The sequence below is a fragment of the Xenopus laevis genome, chromosome 4L (genome assembly GCF_017654675.1).
Source record: "Xenopus laevis strain J_2021 chromosome 4L, Xenopus_laevis_v10.1, whole genome shotgun sequence".
Taxonomy (NCBI): Eukaryota; Metazoa; Chordata; class Amphibia; order Anura; family Pipidae; genus Xenopus; species Xenopus laevis.
The window spans coordinates 54945796-54964827 of NC_054377.1; the positions used below are offsets into that span (position 1 = coordinate 54945796).

At 39.9% G+C, this 19032-nt stretch overlaps 1 protein-coding gene across 2 annotated transcripts; it reads left to right on the plus strand.

Moving 5' to 3' along the window:
* The first annotated feature begins 2428 nt into the window (after window positions 1–2428).
* nqo1.L (NAD(P)H dehydrogenase, quinone 1 L homeolog) lies at window positions 2429–15626 on the plus strand. Of its 2 annotated transcripts, none has more exons than XM_018256336.2 (6): window positions 2429–2462; window positions 6511–6675; window positions 7987–8117; window positions 11304–11417; window positions 13113–13214; window positions 15260–15626. In XM_018256336.2, exons 1-6 carry the CDS (start codon window positions 2444–2446, stop codon window positions 15572–15574), a joined length of 846 nt encoding a protein of 281 aa, XP_018111825.1. In that variant the 5' UTR covers window positions 2429–2443; the 3' UTR covers window positions 15575–15626.
* The last annotated feature ends 3406 nt before the right edge of the window (window positions 15627–19032 follow it).

Here is a 19032-nt window from a genome sequence, read left to right on the forward strand (position 1 = left end):
GCCACCAATGTATTATTTTAATACTCTATAGGCTCCTGCCACCAATGTTTTTTTTTTAAACTTGTAGGGGACCCAACCACCAATGTTTTTGTAAAAACTTTTTTGGTGGACCATGGTGCCACTAGTTTTTTTTTATACTTATGGGGGGGGGCCTGACCACCAATGTTTTTTTTAGAAACTTTTATGGGGGCCCTGGTGCCAATAGTTTTTTTTTTTTTAACATAAAGTGGGGGCCTGACCACCAATGATTTTTTTTTTACCATGTAGGGAGGCCTTGACTACCAATGTTTTTTTAAAAACTTTTATGTGGGACCCTGGCCGCCAATTTTTTTTTTTTATAAAGGGGCCCTGACCACCAGTGGCTTTTGATAACCTGTGAGTGAGGGGGTTTACCGTTTTTAGCGCTGGTGTGGACTTTTTACTGTGGTGTGGGATGGGATCTGAGGGGGATGCTTGAGTTAGAATCTGGGGTGGATGGGGACCAGGGGGCCCAGAAAATTTTGCTGTACGGGGCCCCGTGATTTCTGATGGTGGCCCTGTGTGTCAGTCCCCAAATGGGAGTGGTTCATTCCAGTCCTATAAATACAATACAACCCTGCTAGGTACTAACAGGGTTCAGAATCCCTTCAATTCCCTCAGTTATTTCCCTGATGGAATTATGTTGCCGATTCTGAGTACTTCCTAAAGGCAACAGAGTTTAATCTCCACTGGGGCAAGAACTAACGAATGATGTGTATTCTCTGTAAAAGTGTTGCCTAATATTTTATCTTGCTGAATACAGACGCATCATGCAGTGTTCCCTTCTGAAAGGTGTATGTGAGACGGCAACATTTCTGTGTAGTTTATATTGCAGGTTAGTCTATCGGTCCCATTATTTTTTTATCAGTACAACTACATCCAACTTGCCCAACTGCTGTCCTGTCACCGTCCTACAAAGTCTCCCATATAGGGTAGCCCTTTAGTTCTTGCACAAGCCACACCAAATTGGCCACTATGACAGTTTCCCAAAATTACTTGTGCAAATGCAAATGACTGAATAGGTGCATAATGTTGCTAAATCATGAGTATGAGTATAATAAGCATTGTGAATCTCTTTCAATAATTATATAAATGGCTTGTTCAGGCAGACAGGGACTTGTCTTGTTGTGATTAATGTAATAATAGGTTGTTCTTTGTAATTATTGATTGACAACAAAATAAGAAGCTGCCTACCTTGTTTGCTTTACGCTTATTTAGTATATTATTCTGTATATTCAGATTTCTGAGACCCAGTGTACTTACCTGGCTTGTATTAGCTACTATAACTATATTTAATGTTAATAGGGCAGAATACAGATATGAGGGTCTGCATTCTTTTTTACAATCCTACCTAAACACTGGAAATCTGTCAAACCACCAACTATAGAGGAGTGGATCACAGAAATGGGCCACATTAAACAGCTTTTGTCTCTACTTGGTCTCTCTGGGTAACACTCATGGAATCAGATATTGTAACCGGACGGGAGCATCTTAAAAACACGCACCTTGTCAATTGGCAATACTTTAGATCTACATACTTATCCTTCAGAGTAGTTAGAGCAGTCGAGTACTTCTTTCCCCCCCATTTATCCCTTCCTTTTTTCCCTTTTTTCTTCCCTTTTCATTTTCTTTTTGCCTTGGTTATATAGGTAATGTTATTGTTTATTTTACTGGAATATTGTTTCTATGTGACCATATGTATATGCTTTGATTGTTCTGATCGGGTTCCCTGTTTGTAAACCTGCATTTATGAATACAGTAAAATGCAAAATAAAGAATATACAAAAAAAATCCTACCCAAACTCCAGTGCTAGTAATATTTTTTTTAACATTATTTCAACCCAATGAGAGGCAGTGGCAAGTATAGCTGCCTCCAGTATCTTGATATGCAAAGGCAAGTATGTTGTCTCTTTTCAACCCACCCTTTCCATTCAAACACTGTAGCTGGTAGAACACATTGAATATATTTACTATATACAATTCGCTAAGGATCAAAAAGAGCAGTGAATCAATCCTGTCTTATCTTGTCTGACTCTTTTCATGGCTTTTCACCCTTCTAGTCCCGGGCATAGGAAGGCAAGTTTTTAGGGGTGGCATGCTGTTTGTCACCCACATAGTTGATGGAATGCATATCTGAAAGACATTGGCATGAAGTCCCAAGGGCAACTACCATCTATCTAATAAAAACAGTATAGAGTGCATGGCAGGGTGCTCACCATAATAAGGGAAAATTCAACACCAACTTACCGGAATTTTCCTTTCCTGGCTATCCATGGCAGCATTCGAGTTTTCCCACCCCATGTTGGGTTAACTGCTAAGATACAAAGGCACTCTTGAGGGGAAGGGGTGGATCTATATATAGGTGTGTTAGGGTGATTACTTAATTATTCTCAGTGGTGGGAATAACCCATGAGTGAATGCTGCCATGGATAGCCAGGGAAAAGGTACATGCTTGCCTATATCTACATTACTGCCTATGCTTTCCAAAACTGCAAGAGCACAGGACACTAATAATCATTGGGAAATGAAAGATAAACTCAAGGGCAGACAGGTAGCATGGGTAGGTGGCAAACTTATTGGATGCCTTGAGGTCATCATTAATAGTGCAGAGTTCTACAGTGCCTTCTTAGCTTGTTGTTACTTTTTATGATAATTGGCCACAGATGCAAAGATTTGATCGTACGAATCTCAGTTTTTTGGGCCGTGTGTGGAGTGTCCCGACATTTTTCGGGAGATGGCGATCAGTCGTTCAGTTGATCGGAAAATTTCTGTCGTCTACCGATAATATCTCTGAATGTATTGCCAATCTGGCGATATCAGTGGGACATAAACTTCATACGATTGCCGTCAGGGGCAGAACATCATCTGATCTGTTCTTTTACTACTTTATTTGATCTGAATGGTTAGTGGCAGGTCGGGAGATGGCACTGAACGATCGTTCGTCTGATAGGAAGGTAAATCTGCACATCTATGGCCAGCTTAACTGCTTTATTTCACAAAGGAACCAACTTGCCCCAAATCCCAGTGGCGGAGCTAAACACCCATTGGCCCAAGTACAACTTGTGCATCTGTACCCCTCCATAGCGCACCACACCCTTACTGACACGCCTTGCACACCTCTTTCTATCTATGCCATGCGCCATTTGATATGGTTATGCCTAATGCCACTTAATCTCCCCACAAAAAACCCTTGAGGATACTGACAGGTTTCAGCCTTCTAATTGGTATTTGCCCTATCATTTCAGTATAAAGGAAACCAAAGAACAATCTAGACATACAAGGCTGGTAGTTAACTCTGACAACTCCCCAACCTAAAACAGCAGTGCTTCTCTTTTAGTAACTTGCCATTATTACACTATACTGATACACGCTTCTCCTTGCTCCCACACAGCCAGCCAAAATTCTCAGGCTCCTCTCCAGCCACCACCCAAACTTACTGCAACAATTACTGACTGAGGGAGGGAGGCGGCTGTGGTGTCAGTAAGTGTATCCTATTATGGGGGCGTGGCCTTACATAAGAGGCTGTGGGAAAGTCAAAACACAGGCTTCAAGTGCTTGTCCCAGATTGTAGTTGGAAGCAGAGTTCTGCACAACAGCAATAAGCAATGGCGGCATGTGAGTAGCGGGTGTTTTGGGAATGGGAGTCGTTGTAGGGAGAATGGTGAGACAACAGGGAGGCTTGTTAGTCTCTGTCTGTATATGTTTGATAAACCTTTTAAAGGGGTGGTTCACCTTTAGGTTAACATTTAGTATGTTATAATGACTGATTCTAAGCAACTTTTCAAAAGCATTATTTCATTGTTAGTTTTTAAATTATTTGCTTTCTTCTCACCCTTTCCAATGGGGGTGCTCTGTAAAGCTGCAAAGTTATTGCTATTGCTACTTTTTATTACTCCTCTTTCTATTCAGCCCCGCTCTTATTCGTATTCCAGTCTCTCATTCAAATCAGTGCATGGTTGCTAGGGTGATTTGGACCCTAGCTACCAAATTGCTGAAACTGCAAACTGGAGAGCTGCTGAATAAAAAGCCAAATAATGCAAAATCAAAGCCAGTTGCAAATTCTCTCAGAATATCGCTCTCGACTTCATACTAAAAGCTGATTTAAAGGCGAACAACCCCTTTAATTCTGTATATTTATGTAAGTTATTGCAGTGTTAGTACTAGGTATACCCCCCAAAATAGCAATAGAGAACAAGTGTCACTCTCAAATAATGCACCATGCTAAGGTAATAGTCCCAGGACGGCATTACACGGAGCTGCGAATATATGGGCTAGAACCAGCATGCAAGAATCATGTGCCAGGCTCCTATCTTATCCAGTCACACACCCAGAAGGCACACACGCAATGATTTGAATGGGATCAGTGATGCTTGGCATTGGACTTGTATTATAGAGAGAGATTAGATACATTTTACTTGTGTTCTCTGTAGGCTAAGGGGGTGCAGCTGAAAAAGCTCCGGCAAGTTGTCAGCTCACAGTAAATTGTGAAGTGGCTGACAGGCATGAATGCAAACATGTAGGAAAAATTCTACAATCGTAATCATTAATACAGTATATAGGAGTGTTTTAAAAACGTAAAATGACTTGTCAAGTACTTGACTATCAAACAAACGTCAACTATAGTCCTAGTGTATACTGTATTTGCTTATTCCTGGGGGATGAAGTTTTGCACTAAGGGCAAGAGTAGTGTATACCTTGTATACCTGTGGAGGTTTCAGGTGCTAAACTAGAAGACTCTTGCCTGCTGTTTGGGTCAACTGCTACATCCAGAAAAAGAAATCCAGTAGCACTCTGATAATGATGCAGAATCTTCAGTGATTTTATTAGCCCATATACAAACAAACAAACAAAGGGCAAAGTTTCAGGCCCCACTGGACCTTTTATCAGGCTTGATAATGTGCGTTGCCCTTTGTTTGTTTGCACTAAGGGCAAGGTCACATGTGGCATTTTTAAAAACGCATGGTCAAGCGTAATTACGCCAATGAAACCACACACACATGTTAATGTGCGTTTTTCAGCCTGTACTTTTCTTTTCCCAACATGCATTTCTGTTTTTTCTCATTCCCCAGAGTTCCACTCAGAAGAATTTTAGTAACGTTTCGCAAAAAATGCCAAGTGGAAAACCATTTACATGCAGAATGTAGCCGCACTGCTTGTCAATACACAACGTAATCACGTCACCAGCATACATAGACGTAAACTCGTATATGCGAAATCCATCTGGCGAGAGTTTGGCCGACATGTTGAAAATACGCAGCGTATTTCAACAAAGTGTATTTCCAAACCTGCAGATCCCATAGCGTTCATAAATATGTTTCCTTGGTGTATTGGCATTTCTGCTAAAAAAACGCAAATACTGGCGTCTTGTGGTGGATGTTGGCTTGCAAGCGCCCTGTGGGAATTGCTATAGTGCGAATTCCATTATTTTCAATAGGGCTTCATTTTGAGTGTATTAACGCTTGGCTGTACGTTTTTAAAAATGCTAAGTAAAAAAACGCCTCGTGTGACCCTGCCCTAAAGCATACTGATGAATCTTTTCATAGAAGCCCCTATACAATATAGATTTATATGATATTTGTATTTACTGCTCACATTGTATAGACTTTAGTTTATATGTTGCTGAAAGTAGCAGGGTCGGCAGATTTCTACTGACCGAATTGTGTCTATACCATGCAAGCTGTAATTCAAGAAGAATCAATATGTACTGCAAAGTGGCTTCTTTTTTTATAAAGGTGCCCTCTACCCAAAAGCTGTTCCTTGCAAAATGAAAGAAAATGTAATTGGATCGAAAACAATGTTTGTCCCTTTCTGATTCCTGGGTCTGACTCTGAAACAATTGTAACAGGAGTCATGTTTCCTCCAGGGCTGTGAATTACCTGCCTAGCAACATTGTTGCTGGGAGCACAGAGAATGAAAGCAAACAGAAATCTAATGTTTTCTCCTCCAAAGTAAAAACAATAACAGAGAAAAGGTGATCCTATCTGCATCTGTCCTGGGTATATGTTGACTGGAATGAATGCAATGCACAGGCAGAGAAGACATCGGCCCAACACTTTTCATACTCAGCCCAGTCTGGTAATTCCCCAACAGGCTGATACTGTGCAATTTTGTCATCCTTGTAGATGGCTTAAAATGAAGTATAATTTTTGTAAAATTCTGGTTTAATGTGTTGGCTCTATATAAATAACATAAATAAATGCCATTCCACAGCATCATATTGTTAGGACATCTTTTGTGTATATAAAATAATATATAAAATAATTGATCATCTGAATCCTAAGAATTTTCTAGCAGTTAATATTTTAGGGCTGCTATTACTTTTGTTATTCTCACATTTTTTCCCATATACTATTATGCACAACCCATCACTTAATATGTCTTTATAGACTCTACCCCTGGGTGGAGAATGCCGTAAAACTAACAGCAGATACATCACAAAATTGCATTACCAGAAAGATTAATATCTTTACTATTATATGTTGTGGTTTTAAGCTAAAAGGGCTTTTGTGGTGCTGGCTCATGCTGAGAAGACGTCATTCAATTATGCTATGAAGGAGGCTGCCGTGCAAGCACTGAAAAGCAATGGCTGGGATGTCACCGTATCAGACCTTTATGCCATGAACTTTAACCCTGTTGTTTCACGGAATGACATTACAGGTAATCCATTTATAAACTAACTGCATGCCTCAACTTCAGGTCTATTTGTCTTTAAACACAGTGAAAGTATTGCTGCATTATATACTTTAGTGTAACTCTTCTGCCCGTCGGAGTGAACCTGCTCTCCACAAATGGTTGAATTGCAGAGAATTATTTAAAGGAGAACAAAAACCTAAAAATGACTGGCTAAAATGGCATATTGCACCAGCCTAAAGTTTCAGCTTGTCAATAGCAGCAATGATCCAGGACTTCAAACTTGTCACAGGGGGTCACCATCTTGGAAAGTGTCTGTGACACTCACATGCTCAGTGGGCTCTGAGCAGCTGTTGAGTAGCTAAGCTTAGGGGTCGTCACATATTATCAAGCAGAACATTAGGTTTGTCTGTTATATAAGCTGATGCTACAGGGCTGATTATTAAACTCTGATGCTAGTTGCACTGGTTTCTGTGCCGCCATGTAGTTATTATCTGTATTAATTACTAATCAGCCTTATATTGTGACATTTCTATTCTATGTGTACTGTATATTGTGAGTTGGTCCCTAAGCTCATTAAGTGACAGCAGCACAGAGCATTTGCAGTGAGTCAGCAGAAAAGAAGATGAGGAGCTACTGGGGCATCTTTGTAGACACAGATCTTTACTGCTAAAGGGCACAAAATATAATGTAAAACTTTTCTAGCTGCTTCTTTGGTTAAGCTTTAGTTCTCGTTTAAGGAGTTGTTCACATTCCAAACACTTTTTTTCAGTCCAGCTGATTTCTGATAGTTCATCAGAAATAGACTTTTTTCAATTACTTTCTATTTGCGATAGTTTTTCTAATACTGAAGCTTAAAGGAGAAGGAAAGTCTTCTTGCACTTGGGGGGTACCAAATGTTAGGAACCCCAAGTGATTGTATTGACTTACCTGAAACCCCAGGCCGGTGCTTTATCAGCAGAAAATGTCACCAGCCCGAGGTTATACCAGTGAGCACCACGGAGCGATCTTCTTCTGTCTTCCTCTTTCTTCGCATGGTTGCGCATGCGCTGTTTCGTTCAACTGCGAATGCGTCTGCCCCAGGAAATTTGAAGAAAGAAGAAGCCGGAAGACGATCCCTCCGTGGTTCTCACTGGTATAACCCCGGGCCGGTGCAGTTTTCTGCTGATAGGAGCGCCAGCCTGTGGTTTCAGGTAAGTCAGTACAATCACTTGGGGGTGCCTAACATTTGGCACCCCCAAGTGCAAGATGACTCTTCTCCTTTAAAGTGATACTTTTGAAGGGTTATAATTTAGAAGCCTCAGGGCTGCAGGTCTCATTGTCTTTTGTCTTCTTCAGGAAATGTTACTGATCCAGACCACTTCAGTTATCCAGCAGAGACAACGCAGGCATGGAAAGAAGGCCGTCTGAGCCAAGATATTGTAGAAGAACAAAAGAAGCTGGAATCTGCTGATCTGGTGATTTTTCAGGTACAGGGGCAGCATTTATTCTTGCAGTTTTCTTCCATTATATCTTTTCACTGCAGTAAAAAAAAAATTGCAAGTTGTGCACACTTTGGAACAAGTTATTTCACATGGGGTTTATAGTAAATTGCCTGTTGCAATCACTCTACTTAAAGGGGTTGTTCACCTTCAAAACACTTTTTTTCAATTCAGTTGTTTTTAGATTGTTCCCCAGAAATAAAGATTTTTTTTCAGTTACTTTCCATTATTTATTTTTTACTGTTTTTCCAAAATCTAAGTTTAAAAGTTGAATGTTGGTGTCTCTGGTGTTAGGGCTCTCTGAGTGTTTTTACCTGCGCTCCCTGCGTTCCATTTTTCGGCGTTCAGCCGCAGGGGAGTGCAGGAATAGACGCATTTCATTTTTTCAAATGGGACTGTACTCACACAGGCGCATGTAGGCGCCGAACGCAAGTTGAGACGCAACATGCTGCATTTTTCCTGCGTTTGGCGCCTACATGTGCCTGTGTGAGTACAGCCCCATTTGAAAAAATGAAATGCGTCTATCCCTGCGCTCCCCTGCGGCTGAACGCCGAAAAACGGAGCGCAGGTAAAAACGCTCATGAGTAAGAGCCCTTAGAGTTTGGCCGCTCAATAATTCAGGTGCAGACTCTAAACTGTCACAATTTTGCAACATTTAGTTGATACATTTCTCAGCAGCATCTCTGGAGTATTAGCAACTATTGTATCAATTCTAACAGCCGTCTGTCATGAAACTCGGAGATTGTGCTCAGCAGGGACAAAGATAAGAAATGTATTAACTAAATGTATCCATTTAGATCAGTTTACAGGGTCGGCGACCCCCCCTCCGAGAGCTGCTTCAGAAGGTGAAAAATGACACTTTACACTTCAATATTAGAATAATGGTCACACGTGGAAAATAGAAAGTCATTGGAAAAACTAGTTATTTTTGGTGATTTATCTGAAAACTAGTTGTTTGAAGGTAAACAACCCCTTTAAAGTACCAAGCAATGTAACACTGATATAATGTAAAAACACCAAGCTACTAAAGTGCTGGAGTAATTTGGATTTTTTATTTAGCAACATATACTGTTATTATTTAAAAATCTACCAAGAATTTATAGTAAAAATTAATGAACTAGTTAAGGTGCATATTTCCTTGGATGTGGAACCAAATTATCTTATGAGCACCTTGAGAATTCATCTACTTCAACCAGATATTGTTACATTAGTTTCTGAAACACAATGTCAAAAATCCCACTAGGTTTATGATACCCTTTTTTATTTAACTATTACAATAAAATAAATCAAAAGTTAGCGTTAGTGTTTGTGTGTATTTCAAGCGTGGCCCCAGAACATTTTTCTGCTTCCAATATGGCCCAGGGAAGCCAAAAGGTTGGACACAAGGAATGAAAATATCCCATCAGATTATCTTGCACTGTTTGAAATACAATATAGGGAGACTATCAAATTTGTGTTAGGTCAACATTGTTTAGAATTAAGGGGTATGGGGGCTAGAAACCTATTGGTAGCACTGCATAAATAAACGTATACGTACATAGATTGATACAATATAATGTTAAAAGGGTATACAGTACTTTACAAAGCATAAGAACATAGTCATCTGGTGAATACAAATTAAAACAAATTCAGAAGTTCTTAGAAATTTAAGACACAGAATTACAGAGCATTTGTTTTTAGATGGAGTCACAGGTTACAGTCTGTGAGGGAGAGGAGACCTACAGTGTCAAAATATTAACCCTGCTCAAAGGGGTGGTTTACCTTTAAGTTAACTTTTAGGAGGTTATAGAATGACTAATTCAAGGCCTTCATTATTTCTTTTTTTATAGTTTTCGAAACATTTGCCTTTTTCTTCTTTCCAATTGTTGTGATACATTATTTATTGTTATCGTCACTTTTCATTACTTATCTTTCTATTCAGCCCCCCTCCTATTCAGGGCCGGACTGGCAATCTGTGGGTTCTGGCAAATGCCAGAGGGGCTGCTGTAAGTTTCCATAGACAGTCGCTATATATTGGGCTGGTGGGGGGCTGTTTGGGCTGCTGTGTGGGCTGATTGGGCCTCTGTGTACCTGAAATGCCAGAGCCTATTTTGAATCTCCTATTCAAATCAATGCATAGTTGCTAGGGTAAATTGCACCCTATCAACAAGAAATAGGAGGGTTGAAATTGCTGAAACTGCAAACTGGAGAGCTGCTGAATAAAAAGCTGAATAACAAAAAAATAAATAAAACCAATTGCAAATTGACTCAGAATAGTATTTTCTATATCATACTAAAAGTTAAAGGAGAACAACCCCCTTTAAGGAAACCCACTGTAAAGGGGGTTGCCCTTGGGTTAGACTGTGAACATAGTTTTTATTCTTGGTTATCGGGACCAACCACCCCAAGTAAATTAAAGTGATATGTGGTCCTAGAATTGTCCCATTTCTATAAATCAGGATGGGATCAGGCCAAGACTCGCACACTTTTTCATCAGCAGGTTGTAAGGTTATTACTAAAAGGTATTAACACCAGTTAGTAAGTTAGACTAAGACTGTAAAATTCACATTATTTATTGTGAGTTCTGTAGTCCTTTTTATACAGATAAATATATATTAATATGAGACTCCACTGAACACAAGAAACACCAGGTGGTTTGTGTGTAAGCAACACTGCAGAGCTGATAGTAAACACTGCAGATAAAACAGGAAAAGTTTTACATATACAGGTAGCTATAGCTAGTATATACATTCAAATTTAGTTTGTTCTTACTGGTCATTTGAGTAACCAAATACAGGTGTAGTAAAATGAAAGGTTTCTTTTTGAGGTACATACAGCCTTATGTTTTTTTTATGTTGCACTTAAATGTAGATTTACTGATCATTTAACCCCAAGTTTTATCATTTTGTATTAAATCTCTGTCAGTTTGCCTGCACAGATATTGTGAAAACTATAGCTCAGCCTCCAGTTTAGCTGCTTGAAGCCCTATTGCAGAACACCAAGTAACAGTTATAACCTGAAATACTTGCTAACAATGTATTCTTTAAATAGTTTTTGTTTAAAAGAGAGCCATAAGTGTGCTATTGTTCAAACCACATTATAACAGAAATGTGCCAAAACTATTTTCAGTTCAACGACCTGGTCCAAGCACCAAAATCTGGAAAACTTGACTGTTAGCTCTTCTTTTCTTTGCAGTTTCCCATGTATTGGTTTGGACTTCCCGCTATCCTAAAGGGCTGGTTTGATCGAGTTTTAACCAGTGGTTTTGCCTATACCTTTACATCAATGTATGATAACGGGCATTTCAAGGTCAGTAGATATAACAAGAATGTAGATGTTCTGGAAAGTTGATGTGTGTCTTGAGTGTGTGAAATTATTCAAATTGTACCTTGTTTAGGTTCCTGCTTTCCAGAAGCACACGGCAAAGCTTAGGGTGAAGACACACAGAGCTACTAGTAGCAACGACTTGTCATGGCTACAAAATAGACAATAATGAAAATGGACTTTGCTAAGACACTACTACATGTGTTTTATCAGAGGCAATTCTCAGTATTGTCTATGGCAGGCTATTTTGTATCCACATAGTAGCTGCTACTAGTAGCTCTGTGTGTCTTCACCCTAAGGGTAAGGACACACGAGGAGATTCAGGGAGATTCGCCTGGCTACTAATCTCCTTGTCTTTTGAGCAGCTATCTCCCTGAACTGCCTCAGCGTTTTTCCCCATAGGCTACAATGAAAAGTCGCCTGCGCTAATGCACACACGGCGATGCGTTTTCAATAGTTGCCTGAAATTGCCTCACTGAGGCAACTTTGGGCAACTATTGAAAACGCATCACCGTGTGTGCATTAGCGCAGGCGACTTTTCATTGTAGCCTATGGGGAAAAACGCTGAGGCAGTTCAGGGAGATAGCTGCTCAAAAGACAAGGAGATTAGTAGCCAGGCGACAAAATCTCCCTGAATCTCCTCGTGTGTCCTTACCCTTAGGGTCAGGGCACACTCTCATTAATCACCCAGTGACAGATCTCTTCTTCTTCAGACGACTAATCTCCCCAAACTACCTCCTGTTGGCTAGAACATAAATTGCCAGCAGGATGGCACCTCGTGAGGTAACTTCGGAAAACAAAGCGCTCCGAGTGCCATCAGTGTCGTACTGGGACACCAGGGGCCCACCCAAAAAACCTTAGACTAGGGGCCCATTCTCGGTACTAATATTCTTCATCGCCTCAATCAACATCTATTTTCCTAGTTTTTTTTTTTTTACATACTATAATCTATTATTCCATCTATTTAGCCTCTTTGTTCTCATAGAATGGCCATGAAATATGCCAAAAGTTTAGCAGCATGAGGGTCCACTTACACCTGGGCCCACCGGGAGTTTTCCTGGTATCGTGGTGGGTCAGTCCGACACTGAGTGCCATCCCCCAACGATTTACATTCTAGCCGGCGAGAGGCAATTCGGGGAGATTAGTCACTCAGAAGAAGAGATGTGTCGCCCGGCGACTAATCTCCCCGAATTTGAGTGTGTGCCCTGACCCTGAAGATCAGAGATTATATGAAGGTTGTGATATTTCTGTAATGTCCTCTTTTAGCCAAGGGCAAGGTTTTGTTTGTGCCTTTTACTGTATTTCTCTTTTCACTACTTAGGAGGCAGGAGCACTGAGGCACCTCTGTCCTTTTGGAATAGTAATATTTATTGGAATAGTAATATTTATTGGAATAGTTATATTTATTTGGATAAATCTGTGATTGTGTTGTGCACCAAATAAATATTTAATGTATGAGATTGTCTACTACTTGCATCACTATATTGTTTATTCAGGGTCTAGGGCAGTATTCACACTTGTGCTAGATAGCTTACTCCTAAGTACTGGCTATAATTATTATTATTTGTGGATGAGGAACTCTACTATTAAGGATGTCATTTTATCGATTGGCGGATATTCTACATTGCCAATAAATGTGTGTGCCATTTTATCTGAGGCTAAATCGTTTTTCTTCAACAGAATAAAAAAGCCGTTTTGTCTTTTACTACGGGGGGCATGGAATCCATGTACACTTCAGCTGGCATTAATGGGGATATGAACGTTGCGCTGTGGCCAATACAGGTAGGAACGACGGTTAGAGACAAATCGGTGAACTGATATGATAACTGCTACACTCCTGTATCTTTAGGACAGTGTCACGCAGGGAGATTTCAGCCCCTTATTCTCCCTGAGCTACTGAATCTTGCAGATAGCCCCATGTGCCATTGCCTTTAAATGTATGTCTATTTTTTATTTATATAGCATTGTTTATGTACACAGCACTGTACAGCAGAACAGTACATTAATATAACAAGCAGAGGTCAATACAGTAACAAATACTAAGTACAGTAAAATTATAGATTAAGTGTTAAAGAGACAAGAGGCCAGAGATCCCTGGCCTGTAGTGCCTATAATCTAAGCAGGCAAACAAAGAAATGTAATTGAATTCATTGTACTATAGAGGATTTTTTATCTTTACACAAAAGGGGATTAAAAAAAAAAAAAAAAAAAGGAGGGATTTGATCATTTATCCCCCCTCCCAAGTCACTGCTTACCTTTGGCTTCAGGATTTCCTGGTTCAGGTATGGGACCTGTTATCCAGAATGTTTGGGACCTGGGGTTTTCCAGATAACAGATCTTTCCTTAAAGGGGAAGTAAAGTCTAAAATAGAATAATGCTATAAATGTTGTATTTTGTATACTAAACATAAACATGAACTCACTGCATCACAAACCTAATCAAACACATGATTTATGCTTTCAAAGTTGGCCACAGGGGGTCACCATCTTGTAACATTGTTAAACATCTTTGCAAGACCAAGACTGTGCACATGCTCATTGTGGTCTTGGCTGCTTAGGGATCGTCATCAATTATCAAAACAGCAAATATCAGCAAGACTGATTAATAATCAGAATATGCAGACTGCACTGGGTCCTATGTTGTCGTCATGAAATTTAATGTGGATTTTATAGTTTTTGTATTGTTTAATGCAAACTTTCTCCAACTCAGAACCAGTGGCTGCAGCAAAATAATCCTCCAAATAGAATCCCAGATTATATGTTTAAATCTGACTCCATGATCTTTGTCCCTGCAGCTGGAAATATTAAAGAAGATGTAAAGGCAAAAATAAAATCCAATACAAATCTCTACACAGTCGCCGACTGCTCTACAGGGAAACAAACAAAGCTGCTTGAGTTCTGCATGGCTGGGAAGTAAGGCGGGGGCTTCCCCTGCTGTTCATAAGTATGATTGTTTCCCTGCTCAGCAGTTAGGGACCATCTGACAATTCCTATCCACAGCAGTAAATGAAGGGAGAATTTCACTGCATACAGTCAGGTTTCTTATAAAAACGGTACACATTTTTTAATTAAAGTATATTGAAGATAGGTTTCTTTTTCATTAAAGAAATAAAAATGGGATTTTTTTTTTTGCCTTTACATGTCCTTTAATTTGGATCTTCAGACTTTAAGTCTACTAGAAAATCATGTAAATATTAAATAAACCCAATAGGCTGGTTTTGTTTCCAATAATTATATCTTGGTTAGGATCAAGTACAAGGCACTGTTTTATGAAAAAAATTGGATTAATTTATTATAATGGAGTCTATGGGAGAAGTTCTTTCCGTAATTCGAAATTTTCTGGATAAAGGGTTTCCAGATAATGGGTTGCACACCTGCACATACTTTATTTTTTAAATCAATGATGTTGTATTAATGCTAGAACTACCACTTGGGTTTTATACGCAACATTTTCATGTTACTCTATTTAGGGTACCCTCTATCCTTGTGGGTATGACATAAGCAGTGCTGCATTAGCAACACAAATTACTTGTTAATATAAGAAAACAGTATGTGTGAGACGTCAGTCTGTGCCAGGTGATCAGATAGAAGCAAAACCTTTGTAGAGATGCATAGAAGCAACAATACAGTCCTTACAGCTGTTATTTTGTTTTGTTCCGCTTCAAGTATTCCAGAGGAGACTAGACTTGGATAATGTTTTCTCAATTAATAACAAATCATCTTAAAATGTCTGAAGCCGTACCCTTATTTGTTAATGTATTGCAACTTCTCTATCATGGTAGAGTCATGATGATGATACTGATGGCCAGCCCTTTACTTTCTTTGCAGCAAGGCGTTCTACATTTCTGTGGCTTCCAGGTTCTAGAGCCCCAGATCTGTTACAGCATTGGCCATATTCCCCCGGAGAAGCGCTCTGAAATCCTGGAGGCATGGAAGGCACGCTTAAGCAAAATCTGTGAAGAGAAATCGATCAGCTTTGTTCCCAATGAGAATTTTGACATGTCCATGCAAGGAGGATTTGTAATGAAGAAGGAGATAGCAGAAAAAAGCGCCAGTGACAAATATGGACCAAGTGTTGGACAGCACATGGGCAAACCTCTGCCTCCTGATAATCAGGTGAAAGCTGGCAGCACCAGGTTGTAAGCGTGTACTGATTTGTACAGGTTGCTGGTAAATAAATTTCTTGTTTTCTTAACTTTTTTTTTGGAATCTGGTCAATGCATTATTTGCCTGAATTCAATGTTGGACTTGGGCCAACTGTAGCTGCCACCCCAGTCACAAACTCATCCTGCCGCCGGCAACCATCCCCACACCCAGTTCCTTACAAACCACATTGCATTCCTTACACATAGAGGTCACCACCTGTGCACACACATTCACACCACTTCACTTTTATTTGCATCCGGGTGGAGTGCACAAGTTTCAGATGGGGAGCAGACTTGGGTTGGTGGGGCCACTGGGTTTTTTCACGCTGCCCCAGCCTGTATTTTGCAGGGCAGAGACTTCATACTGGTATTGTAACAGTTAAATTGATAGTGACACCTCTAGTTTTGTGCTTAGATCTCTACTTTAATGGCAATAATAAGATTAATCTCAAAATTACTGATGTGTAAAATATATTGTTTTTAAAAAAAAAAAAAAAAAAAAACTCCACTTCCTCATATGGAGAATACTACTTTCTGTATGGGGCGAGTACTACTGCTTTCAACCTCTCTTACTACACACCCACTCCTGCAAAAAATACAAGCCTCCTCTTTCTGAAAATCTCCTCTCCTGCACTGCTCAGGTTTGGGGGGGTTTTTTTCAGATGGTGCTTTTAACCCATTCCCTCTTACTATATATATAGTAACGTAGGGGGTTCTTCACAGTCAGGACAGTGAGGTTGTGGAATGCACTGCCGGGTGATGTTGTGATGGCTGATTCAGTTAATGCCTTTAAGAATGGCTTGGATGATTTTTTGGACAGACATAATATCAAAGGCTATTCTGATACTAAACTCTATAGTTAGTATAGGTATGGGTATATAGAATTTATATGAAAGTAGGGAGGGGTGTGTGTATGGATGCTGGGTTTTCATTTGGAGGGGTTGAACTTGATGGACTTTGTCTTTTTTCAACCCAATTTAACTATGTAACTATGTGTGTCCCTTTCCTGCCTGCTTGACTTTTCCTGCACTAGGGATCTACTCCAGCTCTGGGGGTTAAAAGGTTAATGTTGCAAGAAGTCCTGGCACAGATCATTCCTTTTGTGCAGGGAAGGCAGGCAGACAAGGGCCACACAATCAAGTAATGCAGAATAAGTTAAAAGCACCATTAAAAATGAGCAGAACAGAAGAGTTTTGCAGTGCGGTGGAGGAGCGGAGTTTTGTTATTGTATAGTCACATACCTAAGCATGAAAAGCCTGATTGACAAGCCCCAGGGGGACCATAAGAACATTTCGGAGTCCAACACACTCTTAAAGGAGAAGTGACCTATGTCCAATTTACATAGAAAAAGGTCATATTGAGAAAAATGGACATATAGGCATATTTTGATGAATTCAATTATGTTGTAACCTGAGAAGCGTCGCTATCCCTTTTAAAGGGAGACAGCTGAAAACTTGAAAAGGGTTGCTATCATTTCCCAAATCCTATAACATTCTGAATTCTAATATTCCTATAGAAATAAAATCTTTTCACTTGTACAGATTTTTTGGGGGCAAGCATACATGCAATGCATAAGCTATTTATACAGCGAGTCTTGGGAATCTCCAAAACGTCCATTTTAGAGCAGCCAATCAGTTTCTGACCCACTGTAGCCCCTACCAGAGAGAGTTTGCATCATTAACTTAAAGCATACATTTTGTGTATAAAAAAAAAAAGAATGTACCAGTGCATTATACTCATTTAAATTTATTGAATATTTCTGCATACCTCCCAACTGTCCCTTTTTCGGAGGGACAGTCCCTCTTTTGACAGCTCAACCAGCAGTCCCTCATTTGTACTGGAAAGTCCCTCTTTTCTCTGCACTGAACAGCCAGAAAAAGAAACAAAGTTTCTCACTTAATTGGCTTTTAGCAGAGAGCCCAGAACAGCCACAGCTAAAAACAAGATACTTTGCAACAATTTTGAGACACAAAAACACAGTTTAGATAAGGAGAAATATTTTCAAACTTTCATAACCTGCCAAATTTTGTAAAACAAACATGGTAATTAGGGGGTGTGGCTACAGAAAGGGGTGTGGTCAAAAAATTGCTGCGCTACGTGCGGGAAAAAAATTTTTTGTCCCTCTTTTTACTTCCAAAATGTTGGGAGGTATGTTTCTGCATAAACCCTAATAATCCCTCCCTACTCTTCCACTTCCTGATCCTTGAACTCCCAGGCTGTACAGGGAGCCGGTGGCTCTCAGCTCACTGCACTGAAGGACAGGAACCAATCAGCAGCTAGCAGGACCTGATAGAGAACTGAAGCCGGTCTGTGCTTGTGTGACTGCAGGGCTGTGATTGGCTGTTCCCCTCCTACTGTGCTTCTGGCAGGGACCGCGAGGACACGCCCACCCCTCATTTGAAACAGGGACCAGAGAACATCTATAGGGAGCTCTAATAAAGGGGATATTCTTTAAAGATAATCTAAATTTTTAGCACCATGTAAAAGCAACACCATATATTACTTATAACTGCCTACAAAATTAGGGTTTTTTTTTTTTCATTTATCCTATATGTCTCCTTTAAGGGTTTGAATATATTTGTTGCCTTCCCCTCTCATGTATAGCAGTTCAGCAAGTTGTGTAGAAGATTCAGATCCAGTATCAACATTCAGTGCTCAGTTTGCCCCTATAGAAGACGGTGGATTAAACCTTCCGTGAATAAGGATACCCAGGACAGGTCAAATAGAGTATGTTGGAAAAACACATTAGCAAACCTTGGGCTTCTGATAATCAGGTGAAATATCAGCATCAGGATTTTAACCCTTTAGGCAATGGCCAGACAATCCTTACGAAAGCGGATTTGCACCTGAGCGGAAACAATGCTTCCAGTGCAGGCAGAGCAGGAGCGCAAGGGCAATGGGGCAGCGGATATCGACATTGTCTGGTTTAAAGGAGAGCTTGTTTGTTTAGGTTGCAGATACTGGCTTTATTATCCCAGCAACCAGGCAGCAGTTTGTACTATTCATCTTGCATTCTGATTTCCAAACAGATAGATAATAAAAACATAATAATAATAAAAACGGATGCCTCTGTCTTTTTTGGTGACCCTGACACTGTTCACATTTAATATAACTTTTAGAATGTAACAAAATGTCCTATTCTTTTTAATTGGTCTTAAAAAAAATTTAGTGTTGCATTATTTGACTTCATCTTCTGCTTCTTTCCAGCTTCCAAATAGGGGTCACTGACCCCAGTATCCAAAAAAAAGAAAAATTATTATTTCTTTCTTTGTAGGCCCTCTTCTATTCATCTTCCAGTCTCTCATTCAAACCACTACCTGGTTGCTAGGGTACATTAAACACTAGCAACCAGATAGCAGCTTCAATTACAAACCGGAGAGCTGCGGAACAAAAAGCAAAATAATTAAAAACAGTAGCAAATTGTCTCACAGCATTAAGAGTTAATTTAAACCAACT